This window comes from Triticum dicoccoides, chromosome 1A (genome assembly GCF_002162155.2).
Source record: "Triticum dicoccoides isolate Atlit2015 ecotype Zavitan chromosome 1A, WEW_v2.0, whole genome shotgun sequence".
Taxonomy (NCBI): Eukaryota; Viridiplantae; Streptophyta; class Magnoliopsida; order Poales; family Poaceae; genus Triticum; species Triticum dicoccoides.
Genome location: NC_041380.1, coordinates 479,178,206 through 479,203,435, shown reverse-complemented (window position 1 = coordinate 479,203,435; position 25,230 = coordinate 479,178,206). Strand labels below are relative to the sequence as shown.

General features: G+C 45.4%; 2 protein-coding genes, 1 long non-coding RNA gene and 1 pseudogene across 3 annotated transcripts; 3 read left to right on the top strand and 1 right to left on the bottom strand.

Moving 5' to 3' along the window:
- Positions 1-2,588: 2,588 nt before the first annotated feature.
- LOC119304132 lies at positions 2,589-3,828 on the top strand (annotated as a pseudogene).
- A 4,702-nt stretch (positions 3,829-8,530) lies between these two features.
- LOC119304071 lies at positions 8,531-9,040 on the top strand. Its single transcript, XR_005148110.1, has 2 exons — positions 8,531-8,664; positions 8,806-9,040. It is a non-coding gene; the product is annotated as an uncharacterized LOC119304071 (long non-coding RNA).
- Positions 9,041-20,720: 11,680 nt separating this feature from the next.
- LOC119280819 lies at positions 20,721-21,388 on the top strand. Its single transcript, XM_037561536.1, has one exon. It carries the CDS (start codon positions 20,847-20,849, stop codon positions 21,168-21,170), a length of 324 nt encoding a protein of 107 aa, XP_037417433.1. The 5' UTR covers positions 20,721-20,846; the 3' UTR covers positions 21,171-21,388.
- A 26-nt stretch (positions 21,389-21,414) lies between these two features.
- LOC119280806 lies at positions 21,415-22,712 on the bottom strand. Its single transcript, XM_037561527.1, has 3 exons — positions 22,455-22,712; positions 22,168-22,373; positions 21,415-22,077 (listed from the first exon to the last, which is right to left on the bottom strand). Exons 1-3 carry the CDS (start codon positions 22,548-22,550, stop codon positions 21,594-21,596), a joined length of 786 nt encoding a protein of 261 aa, XP_037417424.1. The 5' UTR covers positions 22,551-22,712; the 3' UTR covers positions 21,415-21,593.
- Positions 22,713-25,230: the final 2,518 nt, after the last annotated feature.

Sequence of the window (25,230 nt, the reverse complement as noted above, 5' to 3'; positions counted from 1 at the left end):
CCTCACCGAACCAAACAAGGGAAGCACCCAAAGCTCCCTGGTGCTCAACCAAGCCAAGGAAATTTTCTTCTCATTCAAAACCCCTTGGTTAAATTTGTGTTTAAATGGCCTACTAAATCCATTCTCTTATGAGAACACATTTCTCACTTGCTCCACACTTAGTTAACCATAAAAGATTTAACTTGAGAAATACACATGGCTAGGAAGTGAGCTTGAGTGCAATCATTCAAATGCAAGTATTCTCTTAATTAAGGACTTGTGAAAATGGAAATATTATATCTTCGCAAGTCGGTAAACTTCTTTCACTCATTTGCCAAACTCCCTTTCATTCTTTTAATTTCTTAGTTCCTCGAAGACGAGCAAAACTTAAGCTTGGGGGATTTGATGGTTCAAGAATTTCTCACTTTTCATGAAGAGTTTTGAATTGGTTTTCATCTTTCTTTTGTTATTTCTCGGTTATTTATAACGCTAATACTTTGAGAGAGAAGAAAACTCATTTTCCTATTGTTTGACAGGAAAATACATTTATGGAAGGAAAACAATCAAGATTATACAAATCAATCCATTTGAAGCAACTTCTATGTTGGAAGATTTGGCACCAGCGACAACAGAGTGCAAGACGACATTGGTATGAACGCAAGCGCTCGTACCAACGCTCTTACCAAATGTCAGAGGCCTCTCCTCATCTACAAGAACAGACTTTGTAAATGGGCATTTGGCATCAGAGAGACCTAGCCGCCACCACTCTGTTCGGAATAGAGGGAGAAGAGACCGGAGAAGAAGAACCATCGAAGATCTTCTCCGTTTTGTTTTCGCATCTGCATTTCATCTCATCATAACCATTGTAAGAGGAATTCCAAGTTGTAAGATTAGGATGTGCAACTCTATTTGCAACTCATCTGGAGATTGAGACTCATTTAATCATTCATCTTATTGTGTGTCTTCACGCTATTATTGATACTGTTTTCAATGGATCATTCTCTGAGATGATTGGTTATTCTTTTATGATGTGTGAGTAATTTTTTCCTAGGTGTGGGAGATGCAGGTGAATGGTAAGATTTATTTGTGCCCATACTATATGTCGGCATTGGTGTTTATAGTCTTATGATTGTTTTAAGTTGTTATTCTGTGGTGAGCGCAATGTGTTTTATCCAATTTAATGGCCCGGACAACATGATCCAAAGACCTACGCATGTAACACATATTGTTTAGAGAACCTGTGACCTTCAATGTGACAGGTGGTGATATCTACGAGGAACGAAGTCAATATGAGATAACAATTGACTCGGTCAAAACCGGTTTGACCAGCCCAAAACCAAGAAAAGGGTTGTCTTTTGAACTATATGGTATAAGTTGAGAGTGTAATGCGAGCGGTTTTGAAGATGAAGGTTGCAAATCAAATCGACCGGTTATTTCGGAGTTGAAATATGGACTTTTCTCTCTTGGACACAAATGAATAAAATATCTAGCCCTCTTTGAGGGTTGCTGTTCCCAAAAAAATACACAAAAGTCCATGGAAGGGGACTTTCCTATTTGACGCTCTCTGCGTCTAACTGTCGAGCTAACGCATAGAGCGACTACACTAAGCGACCGACTGGGCCAGCCCATCTAAGATAGCTAACTAGTAAATTGCATTTGGTTTTGGAAACCTTTTGGAGGGTTTTAGTCCTGGTTTCTACTGGTTTATGGATCCTTCTAGAAGGTTCCTGAACCATTTTTGGCCTGGTTTTTTCTGGTTCATTTTGTTTTTCTGTTTCTTTCTTTAATTTATGTATTTTTTTCAAAATTTCATAACTTGTCAAATTTTGTTCAGGATTTCAAATTTCATTTGCATTTTTTTAAATCTCCTTTTTAAATTTTCTTAGGGTGCTTAAAAAATATTTCTGAACATTCGTGTTTCAAATTTTGTTCTGGGGTTTTAATTTTTTCGCATATTTTAAAAGTTCTCCGTGTTTCAAATTTTGTTCGGGTGTTTCAAAAAATAATCACTTCTAAAAGAAAGTTCGTGTTTCCAAATTTTGTTTGGGAGTTTAATTTTTTTCCCATTTTTCAACAATGTTCGCGTATCCAAAAAAATTTCGAGTTTGAAAAATGTTCCAGCTTTTGAAAAAATATCCGCTTCTCATTTTTTTGGTGAGTTTAAATTTTTCCTGTTTTCAAATATTGTTTACATTTTTAAAAATATTTGAGTTATTTCAAATTTTGTTCACAATTTCGAAAAGTGTTCTCGGTTTCATACAACATTCACGTTTTTCTTCAAAATAATGTTGTGCGTTCAAAATTTAAAAAATGTTCGGACCAGTGCTTGCTTTGGTTCTTAATTGTTTGCGTTGCATGACAAATCAGGTAGCTACCAAGTCGAGTGGTAGCAGTACTTCTTGTGAAGTAACAGGTCCTAGAGAGCGGCAGATAGGAGCTTCCCATGGAAAGCACGTCGCAAATTGGTTGTTCTGCCCATCTACCCATGTGCTGAGAACCGGCCCTCCCCCTCCAGGCCATCTCAGGATTCCCGTCCAGATCCAATATTCTGAGCTCTCCAGAATTGTCAGTCCGTTTCTCCCTTCCTCCAAAAGTGCAAGGAAGCGATCCACACACTACACCGAGCCATCAAACTAACACTTCATCAGATCGATCGGAGCTGAGAACCGAGGCAAGGAGGGGTCGTGCGAGAAAAATTCAGAAGAAATCGGCAGCGATCGAGGACGAGCGAGAGGCGCAACGATGTTCTTCTCCGTGGGCGGCGTGGAGCAGGGCGCAGGACGGGTCCTCAAGGAGGCGGCCGGGCGGTGCCTGCGCTGTGGCGGCGTGACCGATCTGGTGGAGACCGAGAAGGTGCTCAAGCTCTTCTTCGTGTCGGCGTGGCAGTGGCCGGGCAAGGACCCCGCCTACCTCTGTCGTGACCGTGGCCTCCTCGCGCCAGGGTCCCTCGGCAACAGGAAGCCGAGCCCGGGCCTGCTCCTCCCCCGCGTGGGGCAGTGCTGCCGACCGACAGTTTCGGTTCTGCCCCTTCTGCGGCTTCGCACTGTGAAGTGCGCCATGGATGCGTGTTGCAGGCGACGGCCCAGAGAGGAACATAGGTGATGATGCTCTTTCTTTGAACTCTCAAGACAATAGTAAGAGTTAACACCAACCATAAGCTCAATATCACTACAAGTTCATGAACATAACAAACCGACAACTAGTTCTGTAGGAAAACAACGATAAGTCTGACACCACTAATTATTCCTTTCGCGCGTACTCTTGCCAGCTCTTACCCTCTTACTGGCTATCTTCTTCCTCCTAGGAGCAACCGGCTGTGGTTCCTCCTCTTCCTCCTCCTCGTCCTCATCGCCGTCCTCCATACCCCTGATGCTCCCCACGCCTGTTGCCATCCGTGACCTCCCACCGACCGCCCTCCTTCCTCTGGCGCTGAAGTCTTCGAGGGTGAACCGTTTGATTCCCTTCCTAGGCTTCAACATGTAAGCGGACCAAACTTGAAAGTCCTGCAATGTCATGTCATCATCAACCTATCATAAAAGAAGATGCTATGGTAAAGTACGTGCATCATAATAAAGTGAAGAATGCATCAAAGAAATGAATATGTGCTATTGTCATACCTCTTCAGCGATTACATCCTCATCCTCCAGATGAGCTGTCGAGGTAGTCTCATACTCCAGATGAGCCCTATGGTCAAGTGGTGTAGCAGACTTGGACTGCGAAGGTTATGAATTTCGGGGTCACGGCAACAGATAAGGTTGGATAACCGCCTTAACCTTTAGCCCTGACGCTGTAACATGGACAAGTGAATGATATATGTAACTTAGCAAGATATGTAACATGGGCAAGTGAATGAGATATGTACCTTAGTGAAAGCTCGAAGTGCACCTTCACCCTTGCTTTTTCCAATCGGGGTTGTGTCTAGCATAGTCTGGCTTTCGTCGGCTTGCTTTTTGATCTCCTTGCGTTGTGGATGAAACGACTTTAACATGTTAGGCAAACAAAGATGTGTAATAGTGCCAATAGGAAACCCCAGAGGGGAACACTTTACCACAAAGTTTATCATTGGAGCAAAAGGGACTCGGCTCCCTTCCCTAGCATATTTGTTGTATTCGCTCTGGGCAAGCTCACCAAAAACGATGGGATCTTCCAAAATCTCCTCATCATAGGCTGGCGGGCATATCTCCACACGAGTATTTTCAAGATACCATTTAAGGTAGTTGTTGAAGGCGAGTGGAAAGTACTCACATAGCTGGGATCCTGCTCTAGCCTTAGCTTGCTCCACACAAAGCTCGAACATGGTGACATACTTCTTATGATGTTTATCCCAGTCCTTGATCTTTCGTTGCTTTTTCCTATCCAACTTGCATGTTAAAAAACTAAATATTAGCACCATCAAAAAGGACCTGCAGACGATGCTAAGTGCACACGGTTCATGCTATCTTACCTGTGAAGTACTTTGTCCGTGTCCTCCCACTCCGGCGGGTGACCCTGAAACAAACCAAACTATCGGTACACACGATGTGACAAGTGAAGCTCAACCGCCCAATTGCATATGAGTGGGCACCGCATTAGCCAAAGATCCCTATCCCGCATGCACATCAGATTTAGGACGAACCCGTCCGCATCACCTAATCTATCCTTGGCACCATATGACTCCCATTCCACCTCGTAGCACAACAACACAACATTGATGTAGAGTTTTCATAATACATGAGAATGAGTGATGTAATGTCAATGTTTACCTGCTCAGCCGTAAGCGTGTCCAACTCGTTGGTGTACTGCCTATACATGAGATTGACATTGCTCGTCATCTCGGTTACCACATCCCACTTGTGAGTCCAAATGGGGAGCCGTAGGTCGTCGCCTTGTTCATCCCAGGGCTTGAACGATACGTCCTTCGGGCGTCGAACTGGCAGGCAGTCCCAGCTCCATACCAATGGTAGGAGCATACAACCACCAATAAATCCGTCCTTTGAGATCCTAAAACAAGCATCATCCAACTACACATAAAGGAAAACATGGTTCAATTAAGGGCAAGATTGCATTGGTAATGTAGAAAGGAGGTGAAAACTCACAAGTGATCAACTGTCGGTACAAGTAGCCCAGTGTCGCCTAACCCCAGCTCCATTGGCTGTCAAAGACGGTAAACGCCTTAAGCCACATCCATTGAGCGTTCTTACCAGTGGCGTCAACAAAAAGAGTCCTACTGATAACGTACCACATGTACACGCGAGCATATGTCTGGATCACATCATCATTACCATCCTCAGGGCAATGCGCAAAGGTCGTTGCAATCGACGTGAAAGGAGCACCGACTGCGACTCTTTCCTTTTTCTCCCCATCTGCTGGAGCCTCTACAGGAGCCATACCAATAAGGGCCTCCATCTGCTGGCGCCACCCATCAGAATTGGTGCTCATACAAAAAGACTTCCCCTCAATAGGAAGTGCGGTGATCATGGAAACATCCTGAAGCGTCACGGTCATCTCCTCGGTCAGAAGATGGAAATTGTGTGTCTCCGTCCTCCACCGATCAACAAGTGAGGTGATTCCTGCAGCATTGAGGTTCGGCGTCGACCGCTGACCAGCTGAAAGAACAGGGGGAGTGATGTCTGTCTGTTGTACGGTGTGTACCACTCATCATAGGGCATGGCACTCGACGATGCCCCGTGAGACCGAATCTTCAGAGGTAAAAGCGACTTCAAACAAGCAAGTACTTACGGAGTCTCTGTTTGAACTAAACACAAATTTCAAAGTACCAACTAGTATGATTATTACCTGCTTCTTCTCCGACATTATGTAGGCCCGGTGTTGAACGTCATAGTAATCATCGAGAAGCCAAACCATCCTACATATTTCAAACAATAAACATATATGAGCATTATTTGATATGTGAGCAAACGGCCATCCTATGCATAGGATAAATATTCACATTTTTCACCATACTTCCTATGCTAAGTACATACGAGCAAACTACTTCCTATGCATTACTTCATATGTATTCGTCTCAACAATTTTCGATGGGTACTAAAAAGCTTGATAAAAAATTGACATCGGTCTGACAAATATTTGCGATGTACTTGAATGAAAATCTACCATGTGAAAAGAAGTGTTTTATCACCTTCATATGTAAGCATTAAGCATCTAGACAATCTCAACCCTCAACAATTATTCTATAAGCAAGCATCTGATATTATTTCATACGTGATTATTAATTTATATGTACATACAAATTCCTATGTATGCAATTTACAATACAAATCAACATCAATAATGTTCCCCAATGTTTACAACTAATACATACTCTAAATCAACACACATTCATTCTATTTCCCATAGAAATTTCAAATCAATCATAAACTATGGTTTCACCACAAACATGAAGAATGGGGAAGGTTTTCGGATACAAAGAAGGGGATCAGAGGAGATTACTTCTAGGTGGTAGTGGGGAACAATCCACAGACCAAATCTTCAAATCGCTTGGATTTTCGAGAGGGGATTGAGAGGGGGAGAGGAGATAGCCGCCCCCGTCGCCACTCTCTGTTGCGAGTGGAACAAATGGGTCGGGATGGGGGAGGGTCAGCCCGCTACGGTTACTAAGTCCAAGTGCAGCGCCTCTGGGCTAGGAGCCACACGTCGTAGCATAGCGCCTGTCGGCTAGGCGCTGGACGACCAGGCGTGGGGCCGGGCCTGGACCAGGGGTGCCACGCTGGCCAGGAGTGCATCTCCTGTCAGTAAGGCGCTGCTCAGTAGGGTGCAACGACTGGCTGCCGGGCGCTGCACAAAAGGGTCATCTGAGTGAATTTTTTTCAAACACGGTTTAGTTTGTGAAATACTTTCGTCCATAGGTCCATTTTGTCCATTTTGTCTTCACGGTCACCTCCGTGCTCACGGTACGCAGCTCCACCCCACGTCGGGCTACCATATTGCAAAAAAAATTGATTTTTTTTGCAAAGTACAATAAAAAATGACAAAAAATATTTGTTTGACCACAACAAATTGTTTTTATTTTTCTTACTTTTCATGGTGGCAAAGTTATTTTTATACCATGGCAATTTTATCTTTTGTACCACGGCAACTTATTTTGTTTCGGCCATGGCAAATTGCTTTTTTAAAGAAAATTACATGTTGGCAAATTTATTAGTATTATGGCAATTTTATTTTTGTACAATGGCTAATTTTATTCTGAATCTTAGGAAATTCATTTTTTCTCCATAATTTTCATGATCAAAAAATTATGTTAGTACCATGGTATTTTTTATTTCTGTAATATGGAAAATTATACTACTATACCATGGCAAATTCTTCCTTTTCCTTACTGTTCCTATAGGAAAATTTATTTTTATTTCCATGCCAATTATCATTTTTTGTAACATGTTGAAATATATTTTAGACCATGGCAAACTTAGTTTTGTACACACCTCATCATTTTCATTTTTTCTATACCATGGTAAATTCATATCCAGTGAATTAATTGTTTGGACCATGGTCATTTTATCTTTGCACATTATTGGAAATTTATGAACAAACTATGCTAAATTTAATTTCTAATACAACCACAAATTATTTGGACATAGCATGGGAGTCTTATCTCAACAGCTATCATTAACCTTTTTTGTGTTTCATGCGACGGCATACCTAGCACTTTGTTTTAGGCATTTTTAACATGTCAACTTTTGTTTTTGTCTCGTAGGGGTAAGCTATTCGTGTGTGTGTTCATAGGGGTGAGTGTATTTTAATTGTATTGTATTCTAAAAAAATGTTTTTTTGTCCGATACTACACATAGTTATTTTTTGAGTTACCCCTACTACACATATGTTTTCTTAAACATAGTATAGACGCAAACGCTCATACATACGCACATACACTCATCACTATGAACGCACACACGCACACCCTACCCTTAAGTGCATCGCCAGAAATTAAGAAATAATGTGAGCACCAGAAACCCTGATGGACCGGGGATACCACCGTACCTCTAACATTCAACCACAGGTTGATTCGCCCATACTACACATAGGTAAATAAAAGAAATTGCACTAAGTGTACAAACAGTTTTCACTTCTTTTTCTCAAGGAAATGACATGTTTGGGCTTGACCGCTGGTGGCCCAGTAAGGAGGCAGCCTCGAATGTTTTCTCTCCTCAATTTTTTTCTGAATTAAATGGCAATTTTTGTCTAAAAAGTAATAATTAAATGTCGATTTTGGGCTTAACCGCTGGTGGCCAGGTGTTCGTAGCGTAAAATCGTTTGCTCGTTGGATTTGACTTGCTCTCCCAGCGAATGTCGGCGTCCTTAAAATATGGAAAATTAATTAATGGCTGATTTTATCTATCTTGTCTAATGTGAGCATTAAGTGTCCATATTGAGTAATAATCGGCAATAATTATTTCCATATATATCAAATAATAATCAGCAATAATTTATTTCCCAATAAACAAAGGGTAACCATTCAAAATACTCCAAAAAGCTCTATGACACTTAATAGATCTTCCTTATATATGAAGCCGGATGTTGCTACGGAGGGAGTATATGTTAGCATCCGTCAGTTAGTTTCAACCAAGACCAGCCTGCCAACAACCGTTGAAGCCTTAGTCATCTATATAGACATGGACATGGAGAAGTGCCCGAAGCGTGCCCAAGCACTATTGTTCGTTCTTATTATATGCTTTGCGACCCAAACACAATGTAAGTGGCATCTTTTCTTGTGTTTTTGTTTGATTCGTTCCTTATTTATAACATATCTCAAAGTTGACTACCAGAATCTTGTCAACATGTCACAGTGTATAATCATAAGTTAATATTGTGTTTTTCTTGATGTTTTCATAGGTAGAGAACTAGGCGCGCATGACATCCATCACGGGTGCTACAGGGGTCCATCTGGATGCATTATCTGCCCCCCTCTAGATGTCTGCTTCAAAACAATGGAGGACTGCCAAGCCCACTGCTCAGGACCTCGGTCCACGGTCGCCTCCTCCACATTTCCTCATTAGCTTGAAAAAATGTACGGGGTGTGCGTTATGTGTTGATGAATAAAGAAGCATGAATGAGTACGAGACGGTAATATTGATGTTTCAGCTTGCAGTTGTTGAAATAGGCAGAATCTTGGAACCCTTCCCTCCGCTAGTCTGATGCGAATGCGAGGAGTTTTTAGGAAGTCTCGTTGATTGTTTTTTATTTTTGATTGACATCATCGTACGTCTCGTTGATTTTTCTCCGGAGTTCTCGGACGTGGGCACTCTGAAAAGCAAGATTTTCTATCTTTTCTTTAACTCAGGGGAAATATGATCGAGCGGCGCTAATTCAAATCCCTCGGGCAAAATAAGAACAGCACCTACATTCAACCCTTCATTTTTTTTCCATTAGCAAGAACTTATTTCAATTGCATATCCTACGTCTAGCACTTCGTGATGGACGTTGTAGCTGCCGGGCGGTCTGCGGCTCCGCGCTGTGAAGTGATGGATGCACTGAGAGGAACAGAGGTGATGATGTTCTTTCTCTGAAGACTGTAGTACGTACAGTACTATACTGGATTTGTGCAGCGTTGTCAGTTAGCTTTTGGTCTTGCGAAATTTGTGCCGTGTGTGACATGTAAGGGACTCTTTGATTCGTAGGATTTCCTAAATGCAGGAATAAGAAAAACGTGGGATTGGATTGGCATGTCATCTTGAATCCTACATGATTGTATGAGTGTTTGATTGTGCACAAGAAAAAAGTAGGATTTTTTCAAAGAGATTTGAGTGGATGGAAAATTTCCTATGAAATCTAGTGCAAATGAATCCTATGGAAAAATTCCTACGGTTTACAATCCTACGAATCAAACAACCCACATAGGAAAAAATCCTAAGGATTAGAATCCTTCAAAATTCTTTTGAGAATCCTTTGAATCAAAGAAGCCCTAAATGTGATGGAATGGTTGTAAACCAAATCAATAAGATTCGTCGCATCATCATCGGCACACGACACTAACAAAACCTCAAAGCTCAATTTGCACTTTCAAACAGAAACGATCATCATTTACCACAAACGGGGAGAAGAAAGGGGCGGCGCGGCTTTGGTTTGCTTCGGCCGTGGGGGAGAAGAAGAGCGGGGCGTGGCACGGCTTTGCTTTGGACAGCGAGGTATGTCCAACACCTACGGTTTCGTGCTTGATTTGGCCCGGAGTAGGTTCGGGTGAAATTTGTGGGTGTTTTATGTGCATTTTGTAGATAGATTGGAGTTCGTCCTCGTCGTCTTCATTCAATGATTTGGACATAGGAGAGATGATACTCGACGACGATGTCGACAACCTTGTGTTGTTGCATCTCGTGGACGAATTTGAGGCTGGCCGAAGAAAAAGCGGCGTGGATCGACGGTCAGCCGGTTAAACATTCCCCACAACCGAGCTCTCGATGACAAGATGCTCATGAAAGACTACTTCGCCAAGGTAATGGCATTAGTGACCATGATTGGTTTTAGTGCATATTAAAAAAAATTGGCGGCAATGAGAGTGATTACATATGGTGTTCCCGCCGACTATGCGGATGAATATCTTCGCATTGGCGAAGATACCATCACCAAATGTGTCTGTGTCTTTGCGAAGACAATGATCCAGGTTTTTGACCACGAGTACCTTCGAGCTCCAAATGAAGAAGACACAAAGAAGCTCGTGGCAATGAACAAAGCAAGGAGATGGACAGGCATGTTAGGTAGTATTGATTGCATGCATTGAAGGTGAAAGAACTGCCCGGTGGCTTGGGCAGGGCAGTACACCGGCCACAAACGTAAACTCACCATCGTGCTTGAAGTCGTGCCTTCACATGCATGATCTATGCATTTGAAATTGCTTCTTTGGTTTGCCAGGGTCTCTCAATGATATCAATGTTTTACAGCGATCTCATCTATTTGCTCAGCTAGCTAGTGGCAAAGCTCCAACTTGCAACTATAACGTCAATGGCCATGACTATACAATGGGGTACTATCTCCCCGACGGTGTTTATCTTTCATGGTCAACATTTGTGAAGACCATTAGTGACCCCAAAATCAAGAACACATTTTTTTTCCAAAGTACAAGAAACTTGCCGAAAGAAAATTGAGAAGGCATTTGGTGTGTTGCAAGCTCGGTTTGCCATTGTTCGAGGTCCATCTCACTTCCGAGATAAAAAAATCCCTTAGAAACATCATGACTGCTTGTGTAATTTTACACAACATGATCGTCGAGGACGAGAGGGATTTGGACTTGGAGTACAACTATGACAATGTTGGTAGCCGTATGAAGCCTGCCAGGGACGCGGATGAGATCACTGCATTGTTGGGGAACGTAGCAGAAATTCAAATTTTTCTACGCATCATCAAGATCAATCTATGGAGTAATCTAGCAACGAGGGAAGGAGAGTGCATCTACATACCCTTGTAGATCGCTAAGCGGAAGCATTCAAGTGAACGGGGTTGATGAAGTCGTACTCGTCGTGATCCAAATCACCGATGATCCTAGTGCCGAACGGACGGCACCTCCATGTTCAACACACGTACAGCCCGGTGACATCTCCTACGCCTTGATCCAGCAAGGGGAGAAGGAGAGGTTGGGGAAGACTCCATCCAGCAGCAGCACGACGGCGTGGTGGTGGTGGAGGAGCGCGGGACTCCAGTAGGGCTTCGCCGAGCACTACGAGAGACGAGGAGGGAGAGGGGTAGGGCTGCGCCAACAGGAAGATTGAATCGTGTGTTGGGCCGCCCCTTTGCTCAAGTATATATAGGGGAAGGGAAGGGGCTGCGCCCCCACCTAGGGTTCCCTCCCTAGGGGTGGCTGCAGCCCCTAGATCCCATCTGGGTGGCGGCCACAAGGGGGAGAGGGGGAGGCGCACCTGGGATGGGCCTTAGGGCCCATCTGCCCTAGGGTTTGCCCCCTTCCCCTCTTGGAGGCGCCTTGGGCCTTGGTGGGAGGCGCCCCAGCGCACCTAGGGGCTGGTCCCTTCTCACTATTGGCCCATGTAGGCCTCCGGGGCTGGTGGCCCCACGTGGTGGACCCCCGGACCCCTCCGGTGGTCCCGGTACACTACCGGTGATGCCCGGAACACTTCCGGTGGCCAAAACCATACTTCCTATATATTAATCTTTACCTCCGGACCATTCCGGAACTCCTCGTGACGTCCGGGATCTCATCCGGGACTCTGAACAACATTCGGTAACCGCGTGCATACTTTCTCTATAACTCTAGCGTCATCGAACCTTAAGTGTGTAGACCCTACGGGTTCGTGAGTCATGCAGACATGGCCGAGACAACTCTCCAGTCAATAACCAACAGCGGGATCTGGATACCCATGTTATCTCCCACATGCTCCACGATGATCTCATCGGATGAACCACGATGTCAAGGACTTAATCAATCCCGTATACAATTCCCTTTGTCTAGCGGTACGATACTTGCCCGAGATTCGATCGTCGGTATCCCGATACCTTGTTCAATCTCGTTACCGGCAAGTCTCTTTAATCGTTCCGTAACACATCATCCCGTGATCAACTCCTTGGTCACATTGTGCACATTATGATGATATCCTACCGAGTGGGCCTAGAGATACCTCTCCGTTCACACGGAGTGACAAATCCCAGTCTCGATTCGTGCCAACCCAACAGACACTTTCGGAGATACCTGTAGTGTACCTTTATAGCCACCCAGTTACTTTGTGACGTTTGGCACACCCAAAGCACTCCTACGGTATCCGGGAGTTGCACAATCTCATGGTCTAAGGAAATGATACTTGACATTAGAAAAGCTTTAGCATACGAACTACACGATCTTTGTGCTAGGCTTAGGATTGGGTCTTGTCCATCACATCATTCTCCTAATGATGTGATCCCGTTATCAACGACATCCAATGTCCATGGTCAGGAAACCGTAACCATCGATTGATCAACGAGCTAGTCAACTAGAGGCTTACTAGGGACATGGTGTTGTCTATGTATCCACACATGTATCTGAGTTTCCTATCAATACAATTCTAGCATGGATAATAAACGATTATCATGAACAAGGAAATATAATAATAACCAATTTATTATTGCCTCTAGGGCATATTTTCAACAGTCTCCCACTTGCACTAGAGTCAATAATCTAGTTCACATCGCCATGTGATCAACACTCACAGGTCATATCGCCATGTGACCAACATCCAAGAGTCTACTAGACTCAATGATCTAGTTCACATCACTATGTGATAAACACTCAAAGAGTTCTGGGTTTGATCATGTTATGCTTGTGAGAGAGGTTGTAGTCAACGGGTCTTGCCATATTCAGATCCCTATGTATTTTGCAAAACTTTATGTCATATCGTAGATGCTGCTACCACGTTCCACTTGGAGCTATTCCAAATTGTTGCTTCATTATACGTATCCGGTATGTCTACTCAGAGCTATCCGGATAGGTGTTAAGCTTGCATCGACGTAACTCTTTACGTCGAACTCTTTATCACCTCCATAACCGAGAAACATTTACTTATTCCTCTAAGGATAATTTTGACCGCTATCTGGTGATCTACTCCTAGATCACCTTTGTACCCTCTTGCCAGACATGTGGCAAGGCACACATAAGGTGCGGTACTTCAGCATGGCATACCGTATAGAGCCTATGACAAAAGCATAGGGGACGACCTTCGTCCTTCCTCTTTCTTCTGCCGTGGTCAAGCTTTGAGTCTTACTCAACTTCACACCTTACAACTCAGGTAAGAACCCCTTCTTTGACTGATCTATTTTGAACTCTTTCAAAAACATGTCAAGGTGTGCGTTCTTTGAAAGTATCATCAGGCGTCTTGATCTATCTCTATAGATCTTGATGCCCAATATGTAAGCAGCTTTATCCAGGTCTTCCTTTGAAAAACACTCTTCAAACAACCATTTATGCTTTCCAGAAATTCTACATCATTTCGAATCAACAATATGTCATCCACATATACTTATCAGAAAATTTGTAGTGCTCCCACTCACTTTCTTGTAAATACAAGTTTCTAGCAAACATTGTATAAACCTAAAAGCTTTGATCACTCCATCAAAGCATATATTCCGATTCCGAGATGCTTGCTCTAGTCCATAGAAGGATCGCTGGAGCCAGCATACCTTTTAGCATCCTTAGGATCGACAAAACCTTTTATTGTATCACATACAACTTTTCTTACGAAAACTTGGTAAGAAAACTTGTTTTGACATCCATCTGTAAGATTTCATAATCGAAAAATACAGCCAATGCTAACATGATTCCGACGGACTTAAGCATCGCTACGGGTGAGAAATTCTCATCGTAGTCAACTCCTTGAACTTGTGAAAAGACTCTTTCCCACAAGTCGAGCTTCATAGACGGTAACATTACCGCTCACGGCCGTCTTCTTCTTAAAGATCCGTTTATCTCAATGGCTTGCCGATCATCGGGCAAGTCCACCAAAGTCCATACTTTGTTCTGATATATGGATCCTATCTTGGATTTCATGGATTTTAACCATTTGTCGGAATACGGGCCCACCATCGCTTCTCCATAGATCGTAGGTTCATTGTTGTCTAACAACATGATATCCAAGACAGGATTACCGTACCACTCAGGAGTAGTACATATCCTTGTCGACCTACGGGGTTCGATAGCAACTTGATCCGAAGCTTCATGATCACTATCATTAACTTCCTATTCAACAGACGTAGGTGCCACAGAAAACATCTTTCTGTGTTGCATCATTCTCTAGTTGAAATAAAGGTTCGACAACCTCATCAAGTTCTATCTTCCTCCCACTCAATTCTTTCGAGAGAAACTCCTTCTCGAGAAAGGACCCGTTCTTAGCGACAAACAATTTGCCCTCGGATCTGAGATAGAAGGTATACCCTACTGTCACCTTTGGGTATCCTATGAAGATGTGTTTGTCCGCTTTGGGTTCGAGCTTCTCCGGCTGAAGCCTTAAGCATCGCATCCCCAAACGTTAAGAAACGACAACTTTGGTTTCTTGCCAAACCAATGTTCTTATGACGTCGTCTCAACGGACTTAGGTGGTGTCCTATCTAAAGTGAATGCAGCTGTCTCTAACGCATAACCTCAAAATGAAAACGGTAGATTGATAAGAGACATCATAGATCGCACCATATCTCATAAGGTTTGATTACGACGTCCGAACACACCATAACCCAGTGGTGTTCCAGGTGGCTTCAACTGTGAAACAATTCCACAATGTCTTAAGTGTTTGCCAAACTCATAACTCAGATATTCTCATTGATCAGATCGTAGGAATTTGATCTTCTTGTTATGATGATTCTTAACTTCACTCTGAAATCGCTTGAACTTTTCAAACGTTTCAGACTTGTGCTTCATTAAGTAAATATACCTATATCTACTCAAATCGTCAGTGAAGATGAGAAAATAGCGATATCCACCGCACGCTTCAATTCTCATTAGATCACACGCATCAGCATGTATGATTTCCAACAAGTCACTTGCCCGTTTCATTGTACCTGAAAGCGGGGTCTTAGTCATCCTGCCCATGAGGCATGGCTCGCATGTGTCAAGCGATTCAAAATCAAGTGACTCCAAACATCCATCGACATGAAGTTTCTTCATGCATCTTACGCCAATATGACCTAAGCGGCAGTGCCACGAGAAAGTGGTAATATCATTATTAACTCTACATCTTTTGGCGTGAACATGTGTATTACCACGATCGAGATTCAATGAACTATTCACATAGGGTGCATGACCATGAAAGGTATTATTCATGTAAACAGAATAACTATTATTCTCTAACTTAAATGAATAACCGTATTGCAATGAACATGATCTAATCATATTCATGCTCAACGCAGACACCTGATAACATTTATCTAGGTTCAATACTAATCCCGAAGGCAGATGGAGCATGCGATGGTGATCTCATCAACTTTGGAAACACTTCCAACACACATCATCACCTCGCCCTCAGCCAGTCTCCGTTTAGTCTGTAGCTTTTGCTTCAAGTCACCAATAATAGTAACTGAACCGGTATCCAATACCCAAGTGCTACCAGGAGTACTAGTGAGGTACACATTAATGACACGTATAAACTTTGAAGTTGCCAGCCTTATTATCTACCATGCATTTGGGGTAATTCCGCTACCAGTGACCGTTCCCCTTACAATAGAAGCATTTAGTCTCGGGTGTGGGTTCAACCTTCGGTTCCTTCACTGGAGTGGCAATTGGTTTGCCATCCATGAAGTTTCCCTTCTAGCCCTTGCCCTTCTTGAAACCAGTGGTCTTATTAAACCATCAACACTTGATGCTCCTTCTTGATTTCTACCTTTTGCGGTCTTAAGCACCACGAACAGCTCCGAGATCAACTCCATCCCTTGCATGTCATAGTTCATCACGAAGATCTAGTAGCTTAGTGATAGTGGCTAGAGAACTCAATCAATCACTATCTTATCTGGAAGTTTAACTCCCACTTGATTTAAGTGATTGTAGCACCCAGACATTCTGAGCACATGCTCACTAGCTGAGCTATTCTCCTCCATCTTGTTGGCAAAAGAACTTGTCAGAGGTCTCACACCTCTCAACACAGTCATGAGCCTGAAATCCCAATTTCAGCTCTTGGAACATCTCATATGTTCTATGGCGTTCAAAACGTCATTGGAATCCCGATTCTAAGCCGTAAAGTATGGTGCACTAAACTATCAAGTAGTCATTAGGATGTGTCTGTCAGGTGTTCACAACATCCACAGACGACGTTGTAGGGGTTTGCACATCGAGCGGTGCATCAAAAACGTAAGCCTTCTGTGTAGCAGTGAGGACACTCCTCGGACTACGGACCTAGTCCGTATCAGTGCTCACAATATCTTTCAACTTGGTCTTTCTCTAGGAACGTATTGAAACAGGGAGCTACAACGTGAGCTATTTATCTACAACATATTTGCAAAGACAATTTAGACTATGTTCATGATAATTGAGTTCATTTAATGAACTCCCACTCAGATAGACATCCCTCTAGTCATCTAAGTGAATAATGATCCGAGTCAACTAGGCCGTGTCCGATCATCACGTGAGACGGACTAGTCAACATCGGTGAACATCTTCATGTTGATCGTATCTTCTATACGGCTCATGCTCGACCTTTTGGTCTTCCGTGTTCCGAGGCCATGTCTGTACATGCTAGGCTCGTCAAGTCAACCTAAGTGTTTTTGCTGTGTAAATCTGGCTTACACCCGTTATATTCGAAGTTAGAATCTATCACACCCGATCATCACGTGGTGCTTCAAAACAACGAACCTTTGCAACGGTGCACAATTAGGGGGAACACCTTTCTTGAAATTTTAGTGAGGGATCATCTTATTTAAGCTACCGTCGTTCTAAGCAAATAAGATGTAAAACATGATAAACATCACATGCAATCAAATAGTGACATGGTATGGCCAATATCATTTTGCTCCTTTTGATCTCCATCTTCGGGGCTCCAAGGTTATCGTTGTCACCGGCATGACACCATCATCATGATCTCCATCATCGTGTCTTCTTGAAGTTGACTCATCATCTATTACTTCTACTACTATGGCTAACACTTTAGCAATAAAGTAAAGTAATTACATGACGTTTATGTTGACAAGCAGGTCATAAATAAATAAAGACAACTCCTATGGCTCCTGCCGGTTGTCATACTCATCGACATGCAAGTCGTGATTCCTATTACAAGAACATGGTCAATCTCATACATCACATATATCATTCATCACATCATTTTGGCCATATCACATCACAAGGCATATGCTGCAAAAACAAGTTAGACGTCCTCTAATTGTTGTTGCAAGTTTTTACGTGGCTGCTATAGGTTTCTAGCAAGAACGTTTCTTACCTACATGAAAACCACAATGTGATATGCCAATTTCTATTTACCCTTCATAAGGACCCTTTTCATCGAATCTGATCCGACTAAAGTGAGAAAGACAGACACCCGCTAGCCACCTTATGCAACTAGTGCATGTCAGTCGGTGGAACCAGTCTCACGTAAGAGTACGTGTAAGGTCAGTCCGGGCCGCTTCATCCCACGATGCCGCCGAATCAAGATAAGACTAGTAACGGCAAGCAAATTGACAAATTGACACCCACAACAACTTGTGTTTTACTCGTGCATAGAAACTATGCATAGACCTAGCTCATGATGCCACTGTTGGGGAACGTAGCAGAAATTCAAAATTTTCTATGCATCACCAAGATCAATCTATGGAGTAATCTAGCAACGAGGGAAGGAGAGTGCATCTACATACCCTTGTAGATCGCTAAGCGGAAGCGTTCAAGTGAACGGGGTTGATGGAGTCGTACTCGTCGTGATCCAAATCACCGATGATCCTAGTGCCGAACGGACGGCACCTCCGCGTTCAACACACGCACAGCCCGATGACGTCTCCTACACCTTGATCCAGCAAGGGGAGAAGGAGAGGTTGGGGAAGACTCCATCCAGCAGCAGCACGACGGCGTGGTGGTGGTGGAGGAGCGCGGGACTCCGGCAGCTTCGCCAAGCACTACGAGAGACGAGGAGGGAGAGGGGTAGGGCTGCGCCAACAGGAAGATTGAATCGTGTGTTGGGCTGCCCCTTTGCTCAAGTATATATAGGGGAAGGGAAGGGGCTGCGCCCCCACCTAGGGTTCCCTCCCTAGGGGTGGCGGCAGCCCCCAGATCCCATCTGGGTGGCGGCAGCCCCCAGATCCCATCTGGGTGGCGGCCACAAGGGGGAGAGGGGGAGGCGCACCTGGGTGGGCCTTAGGGCCCATCTGCCCTAGGGTTTGCCCCCTTCCCCTCTTGGAGGCGCCTTGGGCCTTGGTGGGAGGCGCCCCAGCCCACCTAGGGGCTGGTCCCTTCCCACTATTGGCCCATGTAGGCCTCCGGGGCTGATGGCCCCACCTGGTGGACCCCCGGACCCCTCCGGTGGTCCCGGTACACTACCGGTGATGCCCGGAACACTTTCGGTGGCCAAAACAATACTTCCTATACATTAATCTTTACCTCCGGACCATTCCGGAATTTCTCGTGACGTCCGGGATCTCATCCGGGACTCCGAACAATATTCGGTAACCGCGTGCATACTTTCCCTATAACCCTAGCGTCATCGAACTTTAAATGTGTAGACCCTACGGGTTCGTGAGTCATGCAGACATGGCCGAGACAACTCTCCGGTCAATAACCAACAGCGGGGTCTGGATACCCATGTTAGCTCCCACATGCTCCACGATGATCTCATCGGATGAACCACGATGTCAAGGACTTAATCAATCCCGTATACAATTCCCTTTGTCTAGCGGTACGATACTTGCCCGAGATTCGATCGTCGGTATCCCGATACCTTGTTCAATCTCGTTACCGGCAAGTCTCTTTACTCGTTCCGTAACACATCATCCCGTGATCAACTCTTTGGTCACATTGTGCACATTATGATGATGTCCTACCGAGTGGGCCCAGAGATACCTCTCCGTTCACACGGAGTTACAAATCCCAGTCTCGATTCGTGCCAACCCAACAGACACTTTCGGAGATACCTGTAGTGTACCTTTATAGCCATCCAGTTACGTTGTGACGTTTGGCACACCCAAAGCACTCCTACGGTATCCGGGAGTTGCACAATCTCATGGTCTAAGGAAATGATACTTGACATTAGAAAAGCTTTAACATACGAACTACACGATCTTTGTGCTAGGCTTAGGATTGAGTCTTGTCCATCACATCATTCTCCTAATGATGTGATCCCGTTATCAATGACATCCAATGTCCATGGTCAGGAAACCGTAACCATCTATTTATCAACGAGCTAGTCAACTAGAGGCTTACTAGGGACATTGTGTTGTCTATGTGTCCACACATGTATCTGAGTTTCCTATCAATACAATTCTAGCATGGATAATACACGATTATCATGAACAAGCAAATATAATAATAATCAATTTATTATTGCCTCTAGGGCATATTTCCAACATGCATTTCTTGAGACCATCCGGAAGATCGAGAACCATGATTCGCACAACCAACTCTAGCATGATCTTATTGAGCATCGATGGCAACTCTATGTGGGGAAGGGTGGGGGGGATAGATCCCCATTTTTATTCATTTCTATTCGTGTGAGATTTGAACAATTTGTTGTTGTAATAATTATTTAAATTTGAACATTTGTTCTAATGAAAACTATTGTTGTATTGTGAATTGCTTTTCAGACCATTCATATATTCGTATGTTGAATTTATATTACGATTCCATTCGATCCATATTATTGACATGTGTAATTTATTCGATGCTATGTAAAATTTACGGTGTCGTAAGCGCTCCTGCGGAACAGATCTCGTCCCATAAGTTTGCGGGATGCGTTTACATGATCTGTTCCACCGGAGCGCGCACCGTTTAAAAAGTTTTGCCAGCCTCTTGAACGCGTTTTGCGGGACGTCCGGTTGCGTGGTCTGCTAGAGATGCTCTAATGCGAGCAGTTTTGAAGATGATGGTTACAAATCAAACAAATCAAACCGACTGGTTAGTTCAATGTTGAAATGTGGACAAATCAAACCGAGCGGTTTTGAGGTTTGCTGTTGCCAAAAAAAAAAGAGTACACAAAAGTCCATGGAAGGCACGTCGCAAATTGGTCGTTCAGCCCATCTACCCATGGGCTGAGAACCGGCCCTCCCCCTCCAGGGCATCTCAGGATTCCGGCCCAAGTCCGACGTTCCGAGCTCTCCAGAATTCTCTTCCCGTTTCCCCCTTCCTCCAGAAGCACAAGGAAGCGATCCACACACTACACCGAGCCATCAAACCAACACTTCATCAGATCGAACCGAGCCAGATTGACCGGAGCCGAGAACCGAGGCAACGAGGGATCGCGCGAGAAAAATTCAGAGGAAATCGGCAGCGATCGGGAGGCGCGGCGATGTTCTTCTTCTTCGTAGGCGGCGTGGAGCAGGGCGCGGGGCGGGTGCTCAAGGAGGCGGCCGGGCGGTGCGTGCGCTGCGGCGGCGCGGCCGACCTGGTGGAGACCGAGAAGGTGCTCAAGCTCTTCTTCGTCCCCGCGTGGCGGTGGCCGGGCAAGGACCCCGCCTACCTCTGCCGCGACTGCGGCCTCCTCGCGCCGGGGTCCCACGGCGCCGGCGGCGGGGAGCTCCTCCCCCGCGCGGGGGCGGGGCAGTGCGGCGCGTGCAGCCGCGCCGTCGACCCGCAGTTCCGCTTCTGCCCCTTCTGCGGCTCCGCGCTGTGAAGCGCGCCATGGATGGATGCGCGTTGCAGGCCACGGCCCAGAGAGGAGCAGAGGTGATGATCCTCTCTCTCTCTCTGAACTCTCAAGACAGTAGTAGTACTAGGGTTGTGCAGCAGAGTTGTCAGTTAGCTTCTGGTTCTGCGAAAGTTGTGCTAACCTGTGTGGATGTAAATTTGGTGAAATGTTTGTAATAAACGAGACCGATAAAATTCGTCGCATCATCGGCAGCGCACACTACACAAAATCTCAAAACTCAGTTTGCACTTTCAAGCAGAGACGATCATCATTCACCACAACGGGAACAGCCTACGAGCTGTGACCCGTGTGGTGATTTACACAGCTGAATTATGGAAGACGGAAGAACATGGCATAGATGAAGAACCAAGACATGCTTGCACATAACTACATAAGCCAGTGATCAATCTACACGGCTTGCCCGTATCCTTGACCCTGAGGGGGAGCAGCGGGGTGGAACTGTCCGTACCCCTGAGCAGGAGGAGGGTACTGTCCTCCATACCCCTGCGCGTTTGGAGGGGGAGGGTACTGCCCGTATCCCTGCGCGTTCGGAGGCGGAGGGTAGTGCGCGTACGGCGCCTGCCCGTACATCGGAGCAGGGTGGCCCATCGCGATGCCGTCGGGCTTGTGCTCGCCCGCCGACGACGGCCCCGCCACGGCCCCCGGGTATCCCGGCGCAGCAGCCGCTGCCGTTGCCGTGGCCGTGGCCGCGGCGGCGCGAAGCAGGAAGTAGGATTTGATCCCGAGCACGGTGGCGATGATGCTCAGGATGGCCGCCCTCCTGAACACGCCGTCCCTGACGAAGTAGCACCCCGTGTTGACCTCGCGCGTCACCGGCGCGTTCCACGCCGCGCCCTGCACGAAGTAGATCTCCGCGATCACCGTCGCCACCCTGCACGCACATATTTACACAGCATATTCATCCCCCGTTGATTTGGTCGTCGCCTGGATCGAATCGCGGCGCGCGCGGAAGGAGGCTCACCATGAGAGGACGGCGAAGACGACGCCGATGTTGCGCCTGGACGCGGAGAAGGCGGCGCCCCGGGGCTTGCAGCAGCCGCAGCAGCGGCCGGCGGCCGAGACGGTGATCTGGGCCGCCAGCAGCAGGAGCGCCGCGACCAGCCCCAGCGCGAACGCCGGGTTGGCGGGGTACACGCACTCGGTCCTGGACATCGAGATGTCATTCGGCTGCGCGCCGCGAGCACAAGCATCCCGATGTCAGCTCAGTTTCTTTGAGATTTAGACGGATGAACACAAGCGTATACTTACCTCGAGCTTGGTGCCCTCGGCGATGAGCCCCAGCACGGCGCTTCCGACCCCAAAGAATCCCACCACGACGGACACGACGATCACGCTCGTCTCCATTTCTCCAGCAATCTTTCAGCCGATGTCTCCCAGACCGAGAGGCTGCGAGATGGATGGGCGAAGACTTGAGACCTCAAGTTGAGAGGCGTGACCAAATGGGCTGATGCCTAGCAGAGTAAGCCGATGAGGTCGTCTCGTCAGGCGATTAGTTTTTTCTTCACGCGTATTCTTTGTCCATATAAACAACCATTGTTACTGGCACCGGCTGGTGGGGAAAGCGAGGTCAAGATCGCTGACGATCACACGTAGTCGTATGCGGAAAGATCAACGCGCGACAAGTCTGATATCATGGCTGATCGGTGATGAAAATGACGCGGTTACTTTGATGCCAACTTGATCGGCTAGCAAAGGGGACACGTACGTAAGCTCACGACTTGTTAGCCGTGAATTCGTGCTCCGATTTTGCAGCGCCGGTAGATATTTTAGCGAAGCACTTCACGGTGAAGGCCAATGCTTGGTCTTGGGGTAGAAGATAGGTTGGGTGGCGCGCACGCAGCCTTCGCGGATTGCTTAATCAAAGGACACCTTACTCTTTTCTTTTTCCAAATAAAAGGACACCTAACTTTACCTGACAAGCTAGTGATGGCAGAGTCAACTTGCAACGCAAGACGTGCATTTGTCAGGTTTAAGGATGCTGGCCGCTGATTGCGACTGTTTCGGAAGCCGATATGCTGTGAGCACTTGTATAGACCTTTTTTTTTAGATGAGCACTTGTATAGACCATGATCAGCTGGCGGCCGGCCGATGCCTACCAATAATGCTCGATGGAGTCGAACAGTATGCACTATGCAGGCCGCAGAATGTACCACGGCACTGTTCGTCACCTATTCTTGGCACCATCTGGCCAAGTTCTCTAGTGCTCTTGCCTACCGACTGTTGCGTTTCCTGAACTTGAACGGCATAAGAGCAACTCTAGCAAATCCTCGATAACTTGGATTTGCAGAATAGCTTCGAGTGCATTCAAACAGAAAATTAGAGGCTCCGGACCTTAATGAAAAGTCAGATTCCCCAAAGTGCAGCTTCTAAACATTGTTCCTCTTATTACTTTTGCGTATACTTTTTTTTTTGATAAAGAGGCCTCCCCCTCTGATTTCATTTTTATCATAAACCATGATGTCTTTACAAACTACTAAGCAGAAAATAAAAATGTAAAAAATAGCATCGCTACAGAATGCCTAGATTAGCAAGCTTAAGATAGAGAAAATTCCTTATTTGACACTATCTTAAAATCTGCTTCCTTATTTGACACTGAAAAAAAAAATTCTACCCTATTTAACATAAATTCTAAATTTTATTTTCTATATGACATTTCCATTCATTTTAAGCCTAAATGACACCTGAAAAAACTCTTTTGCCCCTCATATGTTATGTGTGTAGGGGGCAATAGCGGACACACGCAACACCAGTGCGAGGACAAGAGCACACACGCAGCAACATGTACACATGCATCAACACACACGCACGCGCACACACACACGCAACAACACGTACGCGCACGTGCACACACACACACGCAGCAACACACATGCACGCGCACACACACACGCAGCAACACGCACGCAGCACACACACACATACACAAACACGCAGCAGCAGCACACACGCAGCAACACGCACGCAGCACACACACACATACACAAACACGCAGCAGCAGCACACACACAGGCAGCACATAGGCACGCAACAGCACACACACACGCACATACAAACGCAGCGGCACACATGCACACACACATGCAACAGCAGCACACATGTGCGTGTGCACCCACACACGCAATAGCACACACGCGCGCACACACATACCGCATGAGGGGCAAAATCGTCTTTTCAGGTGTCATTTAGGCTCAAAATGGACGGAAGTGTCGTATAGGGAATAAAATTTAGGACTAGTGTCAAATAGGGAAGAAAAACTTTTCCAGTGTCAAATAAGGAATCAGATTTTAAGACAGTGTCAAATAAGAAATTTTCTCCTGAAGATAAGACCAACTGAAGAACAACATGGCTTCAGCAGGCACCAGGGCGACGGAAGCAACATTTGGAACATTGCTTACCACAGGAGTTTAACCGGAGTAAACTACTTAAGCTACTCCCTTCGATTCATATCAATTGACGCACATTTAGTACAAGACAAAGTGATACTTCCTCCATTTTAAAATGTAAGACATTTTTTAACACTAAAATAATTTTGATAGAGGAAGTACATAGCAAGGACCAAAAGTATCGCCTTCGACTCAACTCCAAAACTTCATTGTATCCTGAGCACCCCAATGCGCCACCCTTGAACAACATGAAAAACCATTAGCGTATACATGAACCAACTTTCGAAACTCAACCATACTACGTACTACCTCTGTTTGTTTTTATAAGACGTTTTAGACTTTCAGACGCTGTTCAAAAACAGCACAAAGCAAGTTGTCTAAACGTTTTATAAAAACAAACGGAGGGAGTACATATATTACAGACTGAATTAATAAAACCCTTTACGGGTCGCGCAAAGAGCGCCCTCTCAGCTAGGCCACGTCAATGATTTTTACTGTCGCTGGTACCCTAGATAACACCTCCCCACGTAATTTTTTCCTTATCTTCGTCACTAAGCAGCCCAGCACGCGACCTCCCTCTCTCTCTCGTCTCGTTTGGCTGCGAGCACGCCGCCGGGGTTGGGTCACCGGGCGCCCCCCCC

What these genes read in the sequence shown, in the direction of transcription:
- LOC119280806 (XM_037561527.1), bottom strand. Translation starts at nt 22,550, where the DNA reads ATGGAGACGAGCGTGATCGTCGTGTCCGTCGTGGTGGGATTCTTTGGG. An exon ending in CCGAGGGCACCAAGCTCGAG is followed by an intron (nt 22,374 to 22,454) that starts GTAAGTATACGC and finishes CGCGGCGCGCAG; the next exon opens with CCGAATGACATCTCGATGTC. An exon ending in GTCTTCGCCGTCCTCTCATG is followed by an intron (nt 22,078 to 22,167) that starts GTGAGCCTCCTT and finishes ATGTGCGTGCAG; the next exon opens with GGTGGCGACGGTGATCGCGG.
- LOC119280819 (XM_037561536.1), top strand. Translation starts at nt 20,847, where the DNA reads ATGTTCTTCTTCTTCGTAGGCGGCGTGGAGCAGGGCGCGGGGCGGGTG.